This window comes from Equus caballus, chromosome 7 (genome assembly GCF_041296265.1).
Source record: "Equus caballus isolate H_3958 breed thoroughbred chromosome 7, TB-T2T, whole genome shotgun sequence".
Lineage (NCBI taxonomy): Eukaryota > Metazoa > Chordata > Mammalia > Perissodactyla > Equidae > Equus > Equus caballus.
This window is the reverse complement of record NC_091690.1, coordinates 55,302,344-55,321,755: the sequence shown is the minus strand read 5'-3', so window position 1 is coordinate 55,321,755 and position 19,412 is coordinate 55,302,344. Positions and strand designations below refer to the sequence as shown.

The 19,412-nt window shown below is 59.9% G+C and overlaps 2 protein-coding genes across 5 annotated transcripts in view; both read right to left on the bottom strand.

Annotated features, from left to right (window-relative positions):
* Positions 1–4,189: 4,189 nt before the first annotated feature.
* ZNF414 (zinc finger protein 414) lies at positions 4,190–7,756 on the bottom strand. Of its 3 annotated transcripts, none has more exons than XM_023645543.2 (8): positions 7,624–7,756; positions 6,604–6,916; positions 6,234–6,341; positions 6,031–6,136; positions 5,220–5,563; positions 5,088–5,138; positions 4,464–4,637; positions 4,190–4,370 (listed from the first exon to the last, which is right to left on the bottom strand). In XM_023645543.2, exons 1-8 carry the CDS (start codon positions 7,624–7,626, stop codon positions 4,297–4,299), a joined length of 1,173 nt encoding a protein of 390 aa, XP_023501311.1. In that variant the 5' UTR covers positions 7,627–7,756; the 3' UTR covers positions 4,190–4,296. The 3 variants fall into 3 exon arrangements, with proteins under 3 accessions (XP_023501311.1, XP_070129258.1, XP_070129255.1); XM_070273157.1 differs by having other exon boundaries at positions 7,371–7,748; XM_070273154.1 differs by having other exon boundaries at positions 4,190–4,637; positions 7,371–7,737.
* A 2,657-nt stretch (positions 7,757–10,413) lies between these two features.
* Positions 10,414–19,412, bottom strand: part of MYO1F (myosin IF) — a 32,234-nt gene continuing 23,235 nt past the window's right edge. For both annotated transcript variants that reach the window (XM_023645542.2, XM_070273153.1), the window contains 9 exons: positions 15,042–15,156; positions 14,779–14,948; positions 13,936–14,081; positions 13,429–13,575; positions 13,140–13,288; positions 12,583–12,666; positions 11,793–11,988; positions 11,541–11,710; positions 10,414–10,888 (listed from right to left, as the gene is read on the bottom strand). In XM_023645542.2, coding sequence (XP_023501310.1) covers positions 10,812–10,888; positions 11,541–11,710; positions 11,793–11,988; positions 12,583–12,666; positions 13,140–13,288; positions 13,429–13,575; positions 13,936–14,081; positions 14,779–14,948; positions 15,042–15,156 — 1,254 coding nt within the window. In that variant the 3' untranslated portion in view covers positions 10,414–10,811. The remainder of the gene's footprint in view (positions 10,889–11,540; positions 11,711–11,792; positions 11,989–12,582; positions 12,667–13,139; positions 13,289–13,428; positions 13,576–13,935; positions 14,082–14,778; positions 14,949–15,041; positions 15,157–19,412) is intronic.

Sequence of the window (19,412 nt, the reverse complement as noted above, 5' to 3'; positions counted from 1 at the left end):
TTCCTCTACTTTATATGTGGGACGCCTATCACAGCATGGCGTGCCAAGCGGTGCCATGTCCGCACCTGGGATCCAAACTGGCGGAACCTGGGCTGCCGAGAAGCGGAACCTGCGCACTTAATCACTGCGCCACCGGGCCGGCCCCTACTTGGGGACTTTTTAAACACTTGAGGGGGGGATTCTAACTCGCAGCTAAGCTGAGAAGCACCGGTACCCACCATCACCTTGAGATCCCACTAAGTGCACGTTCACCCTCAGGTCCGTGGTGGGGCCTCAGATTCCGGACCATCCCGGGTGATGCCCATGCTGCTGGTCTCAGGATCACACCTGGAGTAGCAAGGCTGTGGCAGTTTCCAGGAGGATCCAGTTAAGCCAGGGAAGGAGGCTCGTTTGTCTTGAGGAGCCCTTCATTCACCTCCCCTGCCACGAAGGCCACAAGGCGGCACAGTCGGAAATGACTGCCTGCTTGTCCGTATGTCTGCTTCAAGAGCGCGGCTTAAGGATTCTGGAGCCTCTGTGCCTGTGCATCCCCATTCCTGCACGGACACGCATGCACCCTGGCTCACATTCCCAGATGTGGGTCCCCCTCCGAACAGGAGTCCCGGGAGGCCAAGGATGACAGGTCTGGGTCCTCTCCCGGTCTGGGGGACCAACCAGCACAGGTTTGGTGAGTGAGGGAAAGAACGAATGAAAGGACAAGCGATTGTTGGCCGAGAGCATACAGGAGGCGCTCAAAGTGAGCTTAAGGACTGAATGACAGCTAGTGACTTCCCAGGCACTCGGTGTGGACACCCCCTGCTAGATCTCGCAGTCTGGGGGTGCCCACCCGGGCCAAGCCCCGGCGGGGCGCGCGCGCAGGCTCCCGGCACAGCCTCCAGGGGGCGCCCCCCAACTCCCCAGTGGGTGTGTGGCGCCGCGCGGCCGTGAACGTGGACAGGCGGCTCCACTGGGAGCTGCGGCACCGGAAGCCCGGAGAAGCGAGCGCGGGCCAGGGGCCGCCTTGGGGAGTTGGGGCGGGCTTCGTTGGGGCGAGCGTCTGGAAGTCTGCGGGCCAGGGACGGGTGCCGGGGTTCCGAGCGCTCGTGGGGAGCCCAAGCTGGTGCCTCCGGTCCCCGCGCCAGAGCCGGGGGAGGAGGGGGCGGGGGGTCGCGGCAGTGGCAGCCAGGGCGCCGGGCTCAGCCACGTGGTCCGGGCGCGCAGGCGGGAGGACTGAGCAAGTGGGCGGCCGATCCCGGGGCCTCAGGGCGTTCGGAGGAGTAGGAGCCCGGGATGGGAGTGCTCGGGCCGGGTCAGGAGCAGGGTCCGGGGAGGTGCGCCTAGGCCGGGGTGAGGGTAACCGAGGGGGCACCGCAGGCGATGGAGCTGGTGCTGGACAACTGGCGGGCGGGGGACGGGCACCCGGTGGAGCGGCTCAGCCTGTCCAACGTGAACCCGCAGTGGCCAGCCAGTCCCCGCTGGGCGAGATGGGTGCCTGTCTGGATATGCCGGCCCGTCTCATCCGTTCTCCCTTCGGACTGACACTCCTGGGCGCCCTCTGCTGGGCGGAATCGGGGCCCAAGGAGAACTCGGCTTTCAGGCATCTTGGAGTTGGGTGGCGCAGGGCGGGGAGGGGGAGCCGTCTGTAGGGTCCCAGCTTGGCCAGAGGGAGGGCAGGGGCTGCGGGAGCCCAGAGGGGCCCCTGGGCGCAGTAAGACTCCCCATCCGAGCAGACTAAGGCTGCCCATGAGTTGGGAGGAGCAGGGGTGGGAGGCGGACTTCTGAGAGGGCAGGGTGCCCAGGCCAGGTGGTGACGCGGCTCCTTAGGCCTCGGGGCAGAGTTTCAGCTTGCTCCAGAGGGCAGCAGGGGGCTGTGGACCCCTTGTGTCCACGGGAGGAACTACTGCGTGTACATCAGTGATGGGGCGGGGGGAGGTACCAAGATGCTGGCTCTGGGTCTCTCTGGAAAGGTCCTGACAGACTGGGAAGTGGCCTTGCCTGGATTGGAGCCGGGGGTGGGGGTGGGATGGCTGAATGAGGGGCTTGATGGGGGAAGAAAACTCCTGGGGGCTGGGAGACCCTGGTACCCTGGATATGGATCAGGGGCCTGGAGAACAGGGAGCATGGGACCCTGTCCCTGGAGATGCGGGAAAGGCTGGGACCGGGCCCGATACCCAAGGGAGAGCAGGGAATGGTGAGTGCCCGCCGGCCTTGGGGCCCCGGTCTTCTCATCTGCCTGGGGTGTCTCATCGGTGGTAACTATGCCCAGCTGCCAGGGTGGTGCAGAGTCAGCGAGGACCTTGGAACGGCCTGGCCAGAGTGCGAGCCCTAGGCTTACCATCCAAGCCTCACTTTCTCTATCTGTAAAATGGGCCCCTTGAGCCTGCCCCGACCTGCTCCCCAGGCAGCCATGGGCGTGGTGGCTGGAGGTATGGGCCTCACTCGAAAACATCCCCCCGGAAAACGGCCCCTCCGTCCGTCCCCCGAGTCCCTCTGAATCCTCACAAGGACTCCGGAGGGCGAGCGTCATGACACCCTTCCTAAGGACTAGGAAAGTGAGATGCCGGGAGGCTGACTCCTCCCCAGGGTCACAGAGTTGTGGTTCCAAGGCCTCTGGCTGAGGAGCAGGGAGCTCAGGGGGCCCCGGAGCCCCAGGTCCCCTGAGGGCCCATCTGGCCCCACAGCTGCTGCTGAGTGACAGGTGCCTCAGCGGGGGCCTGGAGGCGCTGGTGGGGTGGATGCCTGGCCTGAGCCACTGGGGCCTCAGCCGCAACCTCATCAAGGACATCGCAGCCCTGAGCACCCTGGGGAGGCCTTGGCAGCGAGGCAGGCAGGCAGGGCCCTGGGTCCAGGCGGGCTGGGTCCTAAGGGCGCCCGGAGCGCCCCCCTGCCTCTCCGGGAGCAGCTGAAGGGCCTGGAGCCGGGAACCGTTCAGCTGCACTATGGAGAGCCGGTGTCTGAGCCGCTGCCCCAGCTCCTCGACCTGGCTGGCCTCGACACCAGGGACCCTGCGCTGCCTGACACAGAGCCTGACACCACGCGCTGGGGGCTGAAGATTCCGAGGAGAACCACGTGAGGGGGGCAAAGAGAAGATGGGAGGGCAGCCTGGGGACTCCGCCCAGAGGGGGACTAGTGTCTTGCTGCCTGCAGGTACTGAGGAGGAAGAGGTGACAGAGCACAACTGTGATGAGGACTCAGAAAATGGGGAGGAGGCTGCAAGGAGTGGAGCAGGGTGGGGGTGGGGACAGGGACCTGGGCTTTGGGTTCCTGCTCACAGGAGGAAGAGGAAGAGGAGAACGAGGAGGGAGATGGTGAGTATGGCCCTGAGAGGAAGTGGGGAGGCTCCAGACGTGGCCTTGTGGCCTTCTAAGAGAACAGGATCTTCATCCAGAGAGCTGTGGGGAGCCACCGAAGGGGACGAGGCAGGAGAGTGGCACAATCAGAAGAGAGCCCTGTTTCCAGGGGTGTTCAGAGTCGGGGGAAGGGCGGGGGGGGCTGCTTCAGGTATCCCAGGATGAGAAGAGGGTTGAGGCCTGGGCCAGGGGACCATGGGGCTGGAAGGGAGCAAGATGCAGGAGTGAAACCAGCCCCTGTGGGGTGGCTGCCAACAACACATGGGACTTCCATACCCAGGAGGCCTGGCCCGCTGGGTTCTGGGGACAGGAGGGCTGCGACAGCAGGGTGGCACCAGATTTGGAAGCCTGGCCCTGGCCTGACTTCCCAGGAAGGAGGAAAGAGGAGGACGGAGATGGGGCAGAAGGGGGAGGCAGGGGACCCAGGTTCTCCAGGGCAGTCCTTGACCCTCCCTCCCCAGAGCTGGGGCAGCCAGAGAAGAGGGACGAGGATGGAGTCATGCGAGCCCCAGCCTGCCAGAGTGCCCACCCTGTCCCCTCCCTTGAGTCAGCACTGGCCCCAGGATCTGGGGCTCCAGCAGGGCCAGGCTCCCAGCCTGTCTTCCCAACTCCTGGGACTTAAGTAAAACTGGCAACTTCCATCCCCTCCGGTTTCGGGAAGCGGTGGGACAGGACAGCAGGCAGAGGCCAACCCATCTACAGCTGGAGACCTGGGTCCCTGTTGGAGGTGTCAGGGCAGGTGGGACACAGGTGGGCGGGGAGGGGGGAGGCCTGCCCCCTCCCAAGATGGGAGTGCCCCAGGACGGCTAGACTGGCCCGCTGTGCTTCAGGGGGACAAGGGACCCAGACACAGCACAAGCTGGCTCATGACGCCTCTTTTATTGTCCCCCCCACCCCGTCCACCTCAGTCTCCCCCCAAATTACAAAAGTATCCACTTCTCAAGGCCCACCCCCAACGCGGCGGGGTTCAGAGCGGCGAGAAAACCGGACAGTCCCCCTCTGACAGCAGCGGCGACACTTTGGGTGCCAGCGGGGCCGGGTCTGGGTGGGGCAGAGGAGGGGGCGCCTGAGCCTCGGCCCCGCCGCTCGCCTCGGGGCCCCCACCCTCCCCACCCGCGCGCTCCCGGGCCTTACCGGGCGGCGCGGCGGGGCGCGGCGGCCCGGGCGCGGGGCCCGTGGGGGCGACGGGGCGGTGGTCCTCCAGGTGCAGCGTCATGGCGGGCCGCGACGCCGTGGAGAAAGCGCACTGCATGCACGAGTAGCGGCCGCGCGTGTGCTCCCACACGATGCGGCTCGGGGCCGCGTGCCCTGCGGGCAGGCGGGACGCCGTCAGGCCCGGGGCCCAGGACCCGTCCACCCCCGGGGACGGTGCGCGAGGGCGAGGGCGGCCGGATCTTCCCCCGCCTCCCCATCAGCTCCGGGCGCCGGGGGTCTGGCCGGGCTGATCCGTTTCTCCCGGGCGTGTACCCCCCTGGAATGGGGGGCTCCGAACTTGACTTAGCCGCGTCCCCACTCCCATCCCCGGAACCACCGCAGGGGGACAGACTCGGGAACGGGGCGCGAGTCACACGGAGACGCCGGCGCAGAGGAAGGCGCAGGGGCCAGTCATTTTTAAGGCAAAATCCTGTATTTTGGGGGCGGCATTTCTGGCCACCTGGGAAGGGGGCGGGCACCGCTGCCTGCCAGATATCCCTGGGCCCGGCAGGGGCGCAGCAAAGGAGTCCCCTCCACCCCTCCCTGGTGGTCACCTGCACGCACCTGAGGGCGCGTCGGAGCCGCCCTGGGGTCTTCGCGGGCTGCCGCCTGTACCTGCGGGACAAGGGCGGGTCAAGGTCAGGAGCCAGAGCGCCCCAGTCCCCTCCCCCCAGGCGGCCCCGCCCCCACACTGACCTTGGCTCTTTTTCCAGACGGCGGCGCTGGAGGTGGGCGGCCCGGGCGCGGCGGCTAGGAAGGGGCGCAGGCGCGGGGGGCTGAGGCCAAAGGGCGCGGGGTTCAAGAAGGGCAGGAAGGGCCCGGCGGAGGCAGGGGCGGGGGTCGTGAAGGGCTCGAGCAGCGGGAACGGCAGGCCCGGTGCCGACGCGGGGTCGGACTCCGGGGGGCGCTCAGGCGCCGGCGGCTCCTTGTCGAGGGCTGGGGGCGGCGGCGGGGCTGGGCTCTGCGCATGCTCGGCGCAAACATGCAGGTGCTTGAAGAGCGAGCGGTGCGTGCGGAAGCGCAGCAGGCAGTTCTCACACCTGGGGGCGGGCACAGGGCTGGGTCTCCCGGGGGTCGGGGAGCCTAGGCCCAAATCACAGATTCCCCACCTGGGGGGAGGAGCTGGCCCTAAACGCCCCCCTCCTGTGACCGCGACCCTTCCGGACCCCTCCGGGTCAGAGCCCTGGGAAAACGAGGAAGGAAGTCTCCATTTTGACTTGGGCGGTCAATTTTCTTCTTGGGAGGTCGAGAGGGGCTGGGCAGAGCCACACCACGTAAGCCCCGCCCCCGAGCCCCTGGGACTCGTTTCAGTAACCAGTTTCTCTTCCAGGCTGGTGAGGACGGGGCTTGCCCGAGGCCACACCCGCCCCCAGACCCAACCCCCTTGACTGGGAAGGGAGAAAGGCCTGGAGCCCGGGGAGTGGGGCTATCACACCAGCGGCGGGCGAAGCTGCCCGGGGCCTGGTCACCGAGCACCAGGGGAGGTCGCGGGTGGTCAGGGTCTCACTTGAAGTAGCGATTGGGCTTGTAGTGCAGCTTGCCGTGTGCCACCAGTTCCTGCATGCTGGGGAAGGTCTCGGTGCAGCTCAGGGCGGAACATCGGAAGAGCTTGCCTGGCAGGGCAGGGGCGAAGGACAGAGGAGTGGAGCGGGGTGGCCAAGGCCCGCCTCGAGGCTCTGCCTGCCTCCCCACCACCTACCCTGGCCCTACCTTCCAGGGACTGTGTGGGTGGGCAATGGGTCCGCAGATGTTGTGCCAGGTCGCGAACGCTGGGGAAACTGAGGCAGCAGCCAGGGCTGGAGCAGGGAATCTGCTTCCCTGCAGGATGCACAGAGCAGGGGTCACCCGTCCCTTCCCCACGCGCGCTGTCCAGGGCTCTGCTCCCGCTGCCAACAGACTGAGGTGCCAGAGGGCAGGAGGTGAGCTGAGCTGGCCTGGCTTAACACTGTAGCCACGGCCTGGCGTACACAGTGCTCGGTGAACAGTGACTGGCATCCCTCTAAATGGGCCCCAAGTTTGGAGATCCTCTGCACTCTGTTCCAGGGCCTGTGACCCCCCAGAAGGCCCCATCACAGGTCACCTGGAGGCGGGCGTCGCCTGGGAGGCCGCAGGTCCTCACTGGTCCCGGAGACTGTGCTGGTCGGGCCAAGGCTGGGTCCAGGGGCAGGCTGGCCACTGTCTGGGGCTGGGGAGGCACCCTGCTGGGTCCCTCCAGGTGCTCCCCGGTCCCACATCGGGGGTGTGGCTGCCCGCTCAGGGCCAGGCTCCTCCCCCATGGAAGAGGGGATGGCTGCAGCAGCCACAACTGGGGACAGCACCTCCTTGTCGGTCTCACTGGAGCCGGGCTCTGCAGTGGCCGGCATGTCCGCGCTGGGCCCCGAGGGTTCCTCCTCCTGGCGGAAGGAAGAGGCAGGGAGAACCCCTCTGGGCCCGGGGTCTGCCTGGGCCAGCCAGGGGCACCCCTCCCACCCCGCCAAGACCACTGGGCATTCTTGAAACAGCAAATGCCCCTGAGATGTCATCCTAAGGAGGCACCATCAAGGGAGGGCAGGGGGTGAGGGTCGACTGAGCTCCCGCCTCCTGCATCCCCATCTTCAGGAAGGAGCTGGGAGGTGTCCCAAATGCAGAAAGGGGTATCTGTCAGAAATCGCCCATAAAAGACAAGCATCCTCTCCTCCCAACTTGGGAAGGAGGGAGGCCGACTAAGCGGCAGGGGCGTGGCCTAGAGGGAGTGGGCGGGACCAAGGCTATGAAGGCGGGGCTCCGAGCAGGGCGCGGCCAGGAAGATACAGGAGGGGCCCGAAGTGGCCAAGCGGATTGTTCGAGGCCTGAGAGATAAAGACCCACCGGGATCGAGGTGGCAGAACTCGGAGGTGCTGGGGACCCGGATGTACAAGGCCCGGGGGCGGAGCCTGATCCCTGTGGGCGTGGCCCAGTCGAGGCCAGGCCCGGAAGTAGGGGGTAAGGCCGAGTGACAGCGAGCCGCGGGAGAGTGCCCGGATGTGGGGGCGGGGTCCGCCGGAGGGTGTGTGCGCGACAGGGCCTCTCCCCGCCAGTCCCCGCTGGTTCGCCGCGCCCGCGCCCCTGGCGCTGCGCTCACCATCCTCGGCCCGGCTCGGCCTCTTGTTCCCGCGGCTCCGGCGGCTCGGGCTGAGGCTGCAGCGACTCCCTGGGCGGCCGCGGGCTCACGCTCACGTCGGCGCCATTTTCCGCCTCCCAGCTCTCGCGAGAGCGGGGGCGGGGCCTGCGCCCTGAGGTCCGCAAGGGGGCGGGGCCTGAGATCCGGGGTCCTCCTGGACCGCGGTGCAGGCGCGAGGGCGGCCTTGGGAGTCGAGGGCAATGATGGAGCGCATCTTTAACAGAGCCTGGGCGCTGAGACCGGGGTTTACATCTTGTCGCGCCTCTGTGTTCTCATCTGCAAAATGGGCATCTTCATCCCCTCCCGTCCCGTCCCTTCACCAGCCCTCGAAAGGGGGTAACAGCGGTTCTCCTTTTTTGAAGAGGTCGTGTTGATTGGGCCCCTCTTCGGAGAGGTGTCAAAATCGTCAGTGCACTTAGTTCTGAAGTTGAGATGAGTCCGCTGTGATGGTCCAGGGCGGGAAGCAAGCTGCCTGTCCTCTACACCTGTTTATAAACGGGCGTAGCCTAAGGATGGAGAGCCCTGGGTGTCTCAGTGGGGAATGAGTCACCTATCCAACCTACGTTCCGGGCGCTGCGGACGCAGAGAAGAACAGGACGAACATCCTTGCCCTCAGGGGCCGCTCACGTTTTTAAATGGGGAAACACTGAGTCAACAAGTGAACAAAACCATCTTAGGTTATATTGAGTGCTACCAAAAAAACAAACCCGGAAGGATATGGCACTGATGGGTCACGGAAGCCTTTCTTTGGGGTGGCTTCTGAGCTGCTGCCTGAGAGTCAGGAAGGATGAGACAACGGAAGGTCAGGAGGTCAGAGCGCTCCGGGATGTGGGGATAGCTCGTGCAAATGTCCTGAGGTGGGGAGGGACAAGCTTGTCTCTTTTAAGGACCAGTGAAGAGATCCACGCACTCCTGGAGCAGAGTGGAGGTGCGGTGTGGAGGTCAGAAAGTGAACATGGTCCAGGGTAGGTCATGCAGGGCCTTGTGAACCATGGAGAGAGAGCAGTGTGGTTTCTATTCCTGCCACTGATGAATTTTCAGCAGGGGAGGTACACCATCTGATCGCTGGCTGTCATTTGGAAGATGGCCTTCTGGGGGGACGGTAAAGTGGATCTTTGATCTCAGTTCTCTATAATACATTATTTAACCATTCAAGAGGTGTTTGTTGAGCTCTAGGTAAGTGTAGACTTTAGGTGCAACGTATTTCCATCTGTGTACATAAGATGTACCCACACACGTTCACATGCAGGGAATACTGTTAGAAAGAGACACTAAAAAATTGGAGAGGGGAGCCGGGATTTTCGAGTGAGGGAGAGATGGATTTTTTTTGTAAAAGAGTCAACAGGATGTGGGGCTGCCAAGTGGGCAGGCCCAAGGTGACTCAGGTTTGCAGTGTGAAGATGCCGTGAGCTAGATTTTCGACGCTGTTAGAATGTGTCAAACCCACTCCCTTCTTCACCCCCAGCGCCCCACCCAAACCTCACCCATCTGTCCTGCCTGGAAGGCCCTACTTCTTGCAAATGGGATGCCTGCCAAGGCAGTGGGGCCACGGGGCTGTAGCCCAAAGCGCCAGGAGTCGGGGGCAGACTGCATGGTAAATTCGGAGGCAGAGAAGGGAGACGAAGCCCTGATTCCCCTTAAGCCCCAGGAAATGCCCAGCTGATGAGGTTGGTGGCTCATGGCCGTCCTCCTCAAGTCTGTCCTCACATCGGAGTCTTGCAGAGAGATGCACACAGTGGCGGTTGGGCAGTGGAATGGAGAAACTTAGAGGGGGAGGGCAGGGAGGACATTCAAGGGACTATGTTAAATGCTTTTGTATAATGATGGACAAATAAAGGGCTGCTGAGACCCACTTGCCACCTTGGGGTTTTTTCCCAGCCACGCTCAGCTTCCCCAGACAGGTGCGGAAGAGAGAAGGTGCGGATGCTCCAGAAGGCTCTGCTGGCCGATCTGTCTTTGACACCTCGTCTCCCAGCCTCCTGTTGGGTGGGTGTCATCTGCCTGGAGTTCTCCCATCCTAACTTAGGTCATTCTGTGTGGTGTTTGCCACAAAGAGCCACCGACACCACCCTTTAAATCCTTCCTGGTCCCTCCAGCAACTCCCACTCCCTCTGTATCTCCCCACTCCAGGCCGGAAGCCCCCAATCTGGCTTTGTCTCTCCCAGCCTGGCTGCTCATTGAGGGGCTCCCAGTGGGTTCCAGCTGCACCCGCAGGACTTCTGAAGGGCTCAGACCCAGCACTGGTTTGGAGACAGCTGGGAAGACCAGGATCCAGCCTCATCCCCTCATCTGTGACAATAAGTGCAGACAGCCAGGGCCCTCGAATGTTGGAACCAATCCTGACCCCAGGTGCGGGAGGGCTAAGAAGGCACAGACACGGGGTGGGTGGGAGGGTGGTAGCAGCCAGGGATGGCTCAGGGGAGCTTACGGGGGGGCCATGCCTCCTTCCTCAGGGTCCAGTTGGGTCCCCGATGGTTTCGGGAGCTGTAGGTTCAAAGCAGACAGGACCCACTGGACCATTTTCTGCAGGAAAGCTGGCATGCAGCTTCCAGAAGCTCGACAAACTCGAGCTTTCAGAAGGGGGGCAGGGGCATATATGAGTTCAAGCCTGGCTCTGTGGGATCTTGGGTAAGTGGCTCAACCTCTCTGAGCCTCCATTTTTCCACCTGTAAAATGGGGCATTGGCTGCGCCCACCTCACAGGGTGGTGAGGAGGTCGTCCTTGTTGCTGCCACTCAGTAAGTGAATTCCGTTTCCACCTGGCAAACGTTTATTGCCCCAGTGATGAGGGAAGGAGGGAAGTCACGCTTGTCAAGGCCCCCCCGACTGGGCCCTGCACTTCGCCAACGTGACTCGACTCATTTCGTTCTCACAAGGCAGCTGGGAGGTAGGTTCCGCTGTCAGCTCCGTGTGACACAGGAGGAAACGGGGACTTGACTAGCAGGTGTGACATGGGGGAGGCCAGGGCCAGGGGGTGGCTGCAGTGGTGACCCCCAGACCCAGGGCCTGGGCTGAGCTGGGCTGGGCTGGGCTGGAGGCCACAGGACTCCACCTTGTGGCCAAGGCAGCCAAGGAAAGCGAGACCCCCGCTGGCAGGGCCTGGCCCCCGTGTCGGGCAGGTGGGCGAGCAGACTCCGGGGGACCCCCGGCTCAGATCTTCTCCACGTAGTTTCCTGGGAAGAGGCCCTCCTGACCGTGTAGCCGGCCTTTCCACCAGCCCGAGGAATCTGGGGGAGAGAAGGGAGCATGAGGCAGCGCCCAGCCCACCCGGGAGAAAGCCTCATGCTGGCTCAGTGTCTGTCTTATTCGTCTCCACCGGCCTGGCAGAAGGCAGAGGCAGAAAAGAGAGTTGTCAACAGATAGAAGGAAGGGATGGAGGGACGGACACATGGTTTTTCTGGCCACTGGCTCACACGCCGTCACTTTCTAGACCATTCTCTTGTGCTCTTCCCTCCTCATCTCCTCTTGCAGGCCCCTCCCAACAATCCCCATGGTGGACCCAGGAATGACCCCTATGGGGCTCCCCCATCCCCCTGCAGAGGGAGCTGTTGAGTCCCAGGCCCCTCTGGGGGCAGCCCAGGGGACTAAGGTACGAGGTGGCCTATTTCTTACTCACAAGGGGTCACAAGGGGCTCTGCTGTTAACCCTGTTTGACAAGTGAGCAGTATGAGGCTGGGGTACTGGATGTGATGCTATGAGGCCAGGCTCCCAGGGTGGCTTAGACTCAAGGCTTCCATAGGGCACAGGAGAGGGTCTCTCCAGCTGGCTGGGTGGGAGCTGGTTGCCTCTGTTCTCCTCGGGAAAGGTGTGCAGTCCTGGGGGGCTGCCTGGCCGTGTTGGGGTTCTGGCTCCTCCCACCTCTCCCCTGCGTGCACACACCTTCCATGAGGATCTCGATGACCTCATTCACGTTGAAGCTCAGCTCGTCCACGTCTTGGCCCACGTACTGGTACAGCGCCCTGCACCTCGGGACGTGTGTCCGTGGCTGGGGCTTGGGCCGGCCCACCCCGGGCACAGGGCGCTGCCCCACGCTACGCTTCCTCTGCATGCTGTGGGGACAGGGCACTTGTCACAGCCCCACACAGTCCCGCCTCCACCCACCTCCTGGGGCCGCCCTCCCACCCCACCTACCCGGCCATGCCCTGGTCAGGCACATTGAGGAATTCTGTGTTGTGCTCTGAGGGGAGCTGTGCCCTGGGGCGTCTGCTGGCCCCCAGGGCTGAGGACGGAGGGCCCCGAGGAGGCCGCTGGGAGCCCCCTCCAGATGTGATCTCCAGGGGCAAGGGGCCCCCTCTGGCAGAGGGGGGCACCCCGTTGCGGTCTGGGCCTGCAGTAGGAGAAAGGACGGGGGCATTTACCAGGGTGAAGCTAGGAGGATTTGGGGAGGACTTAGCTCCAAGTTCTCACTCTGAGGGAGGAGGCATCCACACTCTCAACCCAGGATGGTAAAAGACTGGGCCAGTGGAGGGGACCTAGGGGTTAGGATGGACTAATGGAAAGTTCTGCAGGGGTAAGATTTTCCCCTACCCCCTTCTGTAGAGGGCTTTTGTGGGTGGGTCTTGGAGGATGAATAGGAGCTCGAGTGGAGTGGGAATTTGGGAGAGAGGCAGAGCAAACAGCCCAAGCAGAGGCCTGGAGGTAAGAACACATTGGGTAAATTGACAAAATAAGATGGAGTTTGCATGACAAGAGTGTAAGATGGGAGAAAAGGTCAGTGGTTAGCTGAGGCCGGATTTGGAAGGGCTTTGAATACCAAACTAAGTTTAGCCTTTAATCTGTAGGAGATGGGGAGCTATGGAGAGTTCTGCACAGAGAAGGAGAGAGTGCTCAACTCTGCTTGTTAGATCCGGTTGACAGGAGGTCTGGCTTAGGAGCCCACAAGAGGCAAGCGAAGACACTTAGTGGGGGGGCACCCCCTCACCTCTGGGGGGCCTCGGGGCTGCCCGGGTAGGGGCCGGGGCCGACCTTCGAGGTCTTCCCTGGGCCATCCCTTTCCGTGTAGGCTCTGCAAGGGAGAGGGGAAAGAAGAGAGGGATTTGCGTGGTGGCCAGGCGGGACCAGGCTCTTGGCCCCGCCCACAAGCCCCATCCACTGGCTCCGCCCCCAGAGCCCGCCCCCTCAAGCTCACTGGCTCGCCCATCGGTGCCGCCTCTTATTTACTGGAACACTGGCTCCGCCCAGCATTGGCCCCGCCCCTCCAGGACGCACCTGTCATTGGCTCCCTGGGCCCGCCCACTCCAGGGCTCGCCCTTATCAGCCAGCTCACGGGTTGCCTCTGGCCACGCCCCTTCCACATTTCTCGCCCATTCATTGGTCACCTCGTGACCCGCCCCTCCATGGCCCTCACGGGCTCTAGCCCAACCCTCGCTGGCACCGTCCCCACAGCTTGATTGGCTCTCTCGCTAGCCCCGCCTTCCACAGGGCCCTCCTCTTCCGGACCGCCCCTTTGGCTCCGCCCCGGGTTCTGCGCAGACTCACTGGAGCTTTTGGGCAGCCCGTCGCCCACGCTGACCGTGAGAGCCCGGCTGCTGGCCTTGAGCACAGCCACGTCGCCGGAGCCACGGGAGAAAGTGACGCTGCGGGTGCCACCTCCGCCCCAGCCCTCCTTCTTCACCCGGAACTGTAGTCTGTGGGGAGAGGAGGAAGCCGTGGGGGCGCCCATCCCCCCACCTGGGGGGGTCCCCTCCCCACCCCATCCTTGCCAGGCCGCGCGGGCGAGGGAGGGGGGCGCTGTGCCGCGCCCAGCCCGAGGATGGGGGGTGCATACGTGTCACTGAAGGTGAGGGGCAGGGGTCTCCGCGCCGCCTCCTCGAAGCGCTTGCACAGGAGGCTGATGAACTCGGTCTTGAAGATGCTCTCCAGGAAGCTGTCGGCCGCGTCTTCTTGGAGGACGAAGAAGTCGTCCTGGCGCGTGCTGGGGGAGGGGCGGGAGGAAAGGCAGGGGAGAGTGACAAGTGAGGGTGGCAGAAGGACGGACAGGTGAGATGCAACAGGGGAGGGTCAGGTATGGGGCTAGTGACCCAGGTGGGGGAAAAGGGAAGAAGCAGCAAGGAGCTGGGGAATGTGGTACTAGAGAAGGGCCGGGGAGGGCGCAGGTGCTGGTGGGAAATAAGGATCACGAGTGTGGGGGCAGGTGAAGGTGACAGGCAGGGCCAAGAGAGAGTTGCAGGTATAGCAGCGAGTAAGATGGTCAGGGTGACAGATGGGTAACAGGAGGACCGTAGAGGATGAAGGCGGCAGGTGAGGGTGACGACGGGGCAGGTGGGGCCCTCACCTGAGGGAGACTCCCCGCAGGGCCTGGATCTCCAGCTTCTTCTTCAGGACCTCACGCACCTGGCCCTTCTCAGGTCCCTTCTTCACTTTCTCCCGCCCGATAACGTACAGACACTTGGGCGTCAGGATCAAGTCCCTCTTGATGGGCTGTGAGGATGGAGGGCCAGAGTTGGTGTCAGGAGCCCTAGGCAGGGGCAGCCTGGCCCCAGGGGATCAACCCCAGGCAGAGGGGTGGTGCTGGCAGGTCAGGTGAGGGTGTCCCTCCACGTGAAGGTATGTGAGTGGTTACATTATATAAGAAAAAGGAGATTAAGGAAGGGTAGATTAGCTGGAAAGAGGTGTCTGGGCCAGTGAACAGGTACACGATAGGTGAAGACATGGGTGCCCAGGCCAGAGGAGAGTGTACCTGTGCACAGGTGTATTTGGGCCAGGCGAAGGTGTGTCTCATTGACAGGTTTATCTAGACTGGGCGGGGGTGTACCTAATGGACAAGTGTTTTCAGGATAAGTGAGGGTGGCCCTGTGGTCAGGGCTTCTGGGTGACGTGAGTGTGTAATCGTGGGCAGATGTGTCTGGCCAGGTGAAGATGTATCTGATGGACAGGTGTGTCTAGGCTACCTAAGGGCATATTTGATGGACAGATGTATCTGTGTTAGTTGAGTGTATACCTGTGGGCAGGTGTGCCTGGGCCAGGTGAGAGTGTACCTGTGATGGGACAGATGTACCCAGGCTAGGTGAATATATACCTGTGGACAGGTGTGTCTGAGCCAGGTGAGGGTGTACCTCTGCTAGGGGTGCCAGGCTGGGCCCAGGATCCCAGCCGTGCCCACCTGCTCATGCCTCACCTTGAAGCGGCGGTCGTACTTGGTGACCGAGTCGGCGAAGTCCACGCGCTCCCTCTTGCCCAGGAACTGCCGCAGCTCCGGCCGCTCCTCCAGGCCCAGGTAGTCCCCGACGAAGTTCCGGTTGATGCTGTTCCGTCTCCGCTCCTTCTTGTTCAGCAGGATGTTGGAAGCTGTGGGGACCCAGCGTGGGGGGCAGAGGTCATGGCCTGGCTCCTCCAGGTCCACCTGTCCCCACCCTCAGCCTCCCGCCTGCAACCTCTCACCTTCCTCCCGCATCTCCTCGTACTTCCGGACCGCCACGTGGCGCCGCCAGGCCTTCTGGATGGTGCGGGCAAAGCCGTCGAACTTTCGCTCTCTCATCTCCTCCAGAAGGAAGAGCTGGGCGAGAAGGAGGGGTGGTGGGTCCCGGCATCACCCCACCCATATGCTCTTACACGCATGCTCATACACTGTGGTCACTTTTTTTTCCTCCACATGACTGCACTCAGAGTTCCCTCCCAATAAGGGGCACAAGCTTCTACAATAAGTTATAACCATAGATTGGTCCGGCTGGGTTCAAAGCCCAGCTCTGCCACTTACTAGCTGTATAGTCTTGCCAGAAATGGTCTAACATCACGGTTTCTCACACTGCTAATTAAGCTATGGCATGCCATCCATGTGAGGTGCACTTCACTTTCAGAGATGTTAGAAATATGAACCAATGCACATCTTAGAAAACCATACTGTCAAGACCGTCAGTGTGAAAATCTGATGTGTAGGTGACCATGTGATGTGGCTGGTGACCATGTGTTTATGCAGTGTACAACACGCACAGCCACACATGGCAGTCCTGGAAAGGAAGCTTTTGCTGAAAGCAAACTTTTGAGTTTCTTACGAGTCTTGGCCCAGATGGGACTTAGGGAATAAACTATTCTAGAGCAAGTCAGAGTGGAAATGTCGTGAAGGCTATCTATTCTTTTGGAATAATAACAGGTGAACACGTCAAGGAAAGGAACACACTAGATACGAAAACATTATAAATCTACAGTGATAAAAACAGTGGGGTGCTGGTCAAAGGATGGAAAGGTCAATTGAAGTAGGACGGATGGCTGGAAACATCCTAATTCAAACAGATGAGTAGTGATAAAGGGGGCAGTGTTGTCAATCAGTGAAGATGGGAAAAAGTATTGGAAATAAAATTGAGCTTCATTTAGAAAAACCCCAGGGCTCCCTGCAAAGACTAGAAGAATTCTGCAGATACTTGGTTCAAATGCACGTTAAAAAATACATCTTGGAGGGGCCGGCCTGGTGGCACAGCAGTTAAGTTCACACGTTCTGCTTTGGCGGCCTGGGGTTCACTGGTTTGGATCCTGGATGCGGACATGGCACCGCTCATCAAGCCCCACAAGGCGCCCCACATATGAAGTGGAGGAAGATGGGCACAGATGTTAGCTCAGGGCCAGTCTTCCTCAGCAAAAAAAAAGAGGAATGGCAGCAGATGTTAGCTCTGGGCTAATCTTCCTCAAAAAAAAAATCTTGGAGGACTTTTAAAGCTGTGGGGATTTATAACTCTTCATAAAAAGCGGGGAGTCTTCTCACAAGGGCAAAACAAAATAAGACAAGCCAACATTGCACGGGGGCTGGCCCTGAAGCTGAGTGGTTAAGTTCACCCACTCCACTTCGGTGGCCCGGGGTTCACCAGTTGGGGTCCTGGGCGCGGACCTAGCACCGCTCATCAAGCCATGCTGTGGCAGCATCCCACATAGAGGAACTGGAAGGACCTACAACTGAAATATACAACTATGTACTGAGGCTTTGGGAAGAAAAAAAAGAGGGAGATTGGCAACAGATGTTAGCTCAGGGCCAATCTAAAACACACAGACAAAAAAACATTGCAGTTTCATAAGTTGCAGAGAATTGAGTGGGGTTTCCATATTCTTTTGTTTCTTAGGTCAATACTCTCTGGGGCGGTAGGTCTGTGTGCAAAGAGGGTCTGAGAATGCATAGAGGGTGTCTGGAGGGCACGTAAGTGCATTCTGTGGTTTGCTGAGGTGACAAAGGGGAGACCAGCCAAGCAGAACTGGGGGTTCCCAGTCAATCAGAAACGCACTCCCCGTTAGCCGTCCAGGGCAGACTGGACAGGGCCCCCAACCTCATTATTTCTGCCCAGTGAAGCGGGTGCATTTTCAATTTGGGAAATTGATCTTTCTGTCTAAAGAGTTGAAAATGCTTTCCATCATGCCGCAGAGGGCGATGGGGGTGTGGTTAAGGTGGGTCAGACAGGCCCCCCCAAATCTGAGCTTATCCTCCTGTCTTGCGATGACTGGGGCTCCCTCCAAACTCACGTGCCCCCAGAACGTGCGAATGTGACCTTCTCTGGAAATAAGGTCTTTGCAGATGTCATCACGTTAAAAGGAGGTCCTAGGGCCGGCCTGGTGGCACAGCAGTTAAGTGCGCACATTCAGATTTTGAGGCCCGGGGTTCACCGGTTCAGATCCCGGGTGCAGACATGGCACTGTTTGGCACACCATGCTGTGGTAGGCGTCCCACATATAAATTAGAGGAAGATGGGCACAGATGTGAGCTCAGGGCCAGTCTTCCTCAGGGGGAAAAAAAAAAGGAGATCCTACTGGATCAGCATGCCTGGGCCCTAAATCCAATGTGACTGGTGTCCTTATAAGAAGAGGGAAATTTAGACCCAGACACACAGAGACGGCCATGTGGCCACGGAGGCAGAGATTGGAGTAATGCACCTACAAACCAAGGAATGCCAAGGATTGCTGGCAACCGTCAGAAGCCGGGAGAGGCGAGGAAGAATTCTTCCCTGGAGGCTTCAGAGGGAGCGTGGCTGTGCTGACATCTTGATTTCGGATTTCTAGCCTCCAGAAATACGAGAAAATAAGTTGATGTTGCGTTAGGGCATCCAGTGTGTGGCACTTTGTTACAGAAGCCACAGAAACTAACACACCTGGGAGGATGGGCAGTGAGGGCCGACAGGTGTGTAAAACGTTCAAGGATATTTTGACTCCATATTTACAAGAAACAAAATTGAAATCAGAATCCTCCCAACGTAGTGCGTTTTTGGTTGAGAAAGGCTGCATCTCCATTAGGGTTATTTGATTCCTTGATCCATTTTGATAGAGCACAAACTATTTCCATTGTTTCCGCTTTCATTTTACTAAGATTGTTCTCATCAGCATCAGTTTTTTTCCTGTGCCAACTTTGTCTTTTTTTTTCCTTATACAATTTTCCCACCAAGCTTTTACCTTTGTGAATTTCACATTTCCTGCCAGTTTGTCTTCCCCACCTCAAAATGGGCAGACTGCAATTTTGGTCAAAATTTGATTTGACCTTGTATCTTAGTCTTAGCCAGTGCTAGCTTGATTTTATCTATTTCTTTTCCAGTGTCAATTTTTTTTTTTTTTTTTGTGGAAGATTAGCCTTGAGCTAACATCTGCCGCCAATCCTCCTCTTTTTGCTGAGGAAGACTGGCACTGAGCTAACATCTGTGCCCATCTTCCTCTACTTTATACGTGGGATGCCTGCCACAGTATGGCTTGCCAAGCGTTGCCATGTCCACACCCGGGATCCAAACCGGCAAACCCCGGGCTGTCGAGAAGCGGAACGTGCGAACTTAACCGCAGCGCCACCGGGCCAGCCTCTCCCCTTTCTTTCTTTCTTTTTTTTTTTTTTTAAAAGGTCTCCCTGTTATTATTTTTTTTTTTTAAAGATTTTATTTTTTCCTTTTTCTCCCCAAAGCCCCCCGGTACATAGTTGTGTATTCTTCGTTGTGGGTTCCTCTAGTTGTGGCATGTGGGACGCTGCCTCAGCGTGGTCTGATGAGCAGTGCCATGTCCGCGCCCAGGATTCGAACCGACGAAACACTGGGCCGCCTGCAGCGGAGCGCGCGAACTTAACCACTTGGCCACGGGGCCAGCCCCTCCCCTTTCTTTCTTATCTGTTACAAATGAACTTGTGCCAGGCGCAGCTTTAGCCAAGAACAATTTTGGTTTGTGATAAATTTCCATGAGGAACAATATCTATTTCGAATGCGATTCCAGACTTTTGGTTTCTTGGTGGAAAGCGTGTCCACAGGGAGAAGCTCTAGGAGGTTGATGCAGACAAATCTGGGGGTGAAGACTCCCAGCCTCCCAGGACAGAGGGCTATTTTTCTGGTGTGACATCTCGGTAGTCTCCACCCCACTTTGTTACGTTTTTGGTTTGGTGAGAAAAGTTACTTGTAAGTTGCAGTAAGGTCAAGGGAAACACGCCAGCAATCTCCTGCTTATCTTCATCAGGTCCGGAGTGCTGTAGAGCAACCCACGACTGTGCAGGTGACCTCGCTGGGCCGACCCCTGTCCCCAGCACCCCTTTTCCGGCTGATCCAGCTTATGCCAGTCTTGGGGAACCTGGGACGGCCTGGGAGTCTGGTCAGCTAGCACAGTTCCTTGAGATGCGTCTCCTCGTTTGTCTTCCGATCCTCACAGAGAAGCAGGTGGCCACGCAGACACTTAGGGGATTCCTTGCCCTGGACTTTTGATCTTCTCATTGTCACTTTTTTTAAAAGAACTTTCCCCTCCAGGTTTATTGAGGTGTAATTGACATAAAACATGTGTCCTTTAAGGCATTGATTCGATACAAGTATATGTTGCAAA

Coding starts and splice junctions, on each gene's coding strand:
- ZNF414 (XM_070273154.1), bottom strand. CDS start 6,886: ATGCCGGCCACTGCAGAGCCCGGCTCCAGTGAGACCGACAAGGAGGTG. Junction 6,137..6,233: donor ACCCACACAGTCCCTGGAAG/GTAGGGCCAGGG, acceptor CTGCCCTGCCAG/GCAAGCTCTTCCGATGTTCC. Junction 5,564..6,030: donor AAGCCCAATCGCTACTTCAA/GTGAGACCCTGA, acceptor GCCCGCCCCCAG/GTGTGAGAACTGCCTGCTGC.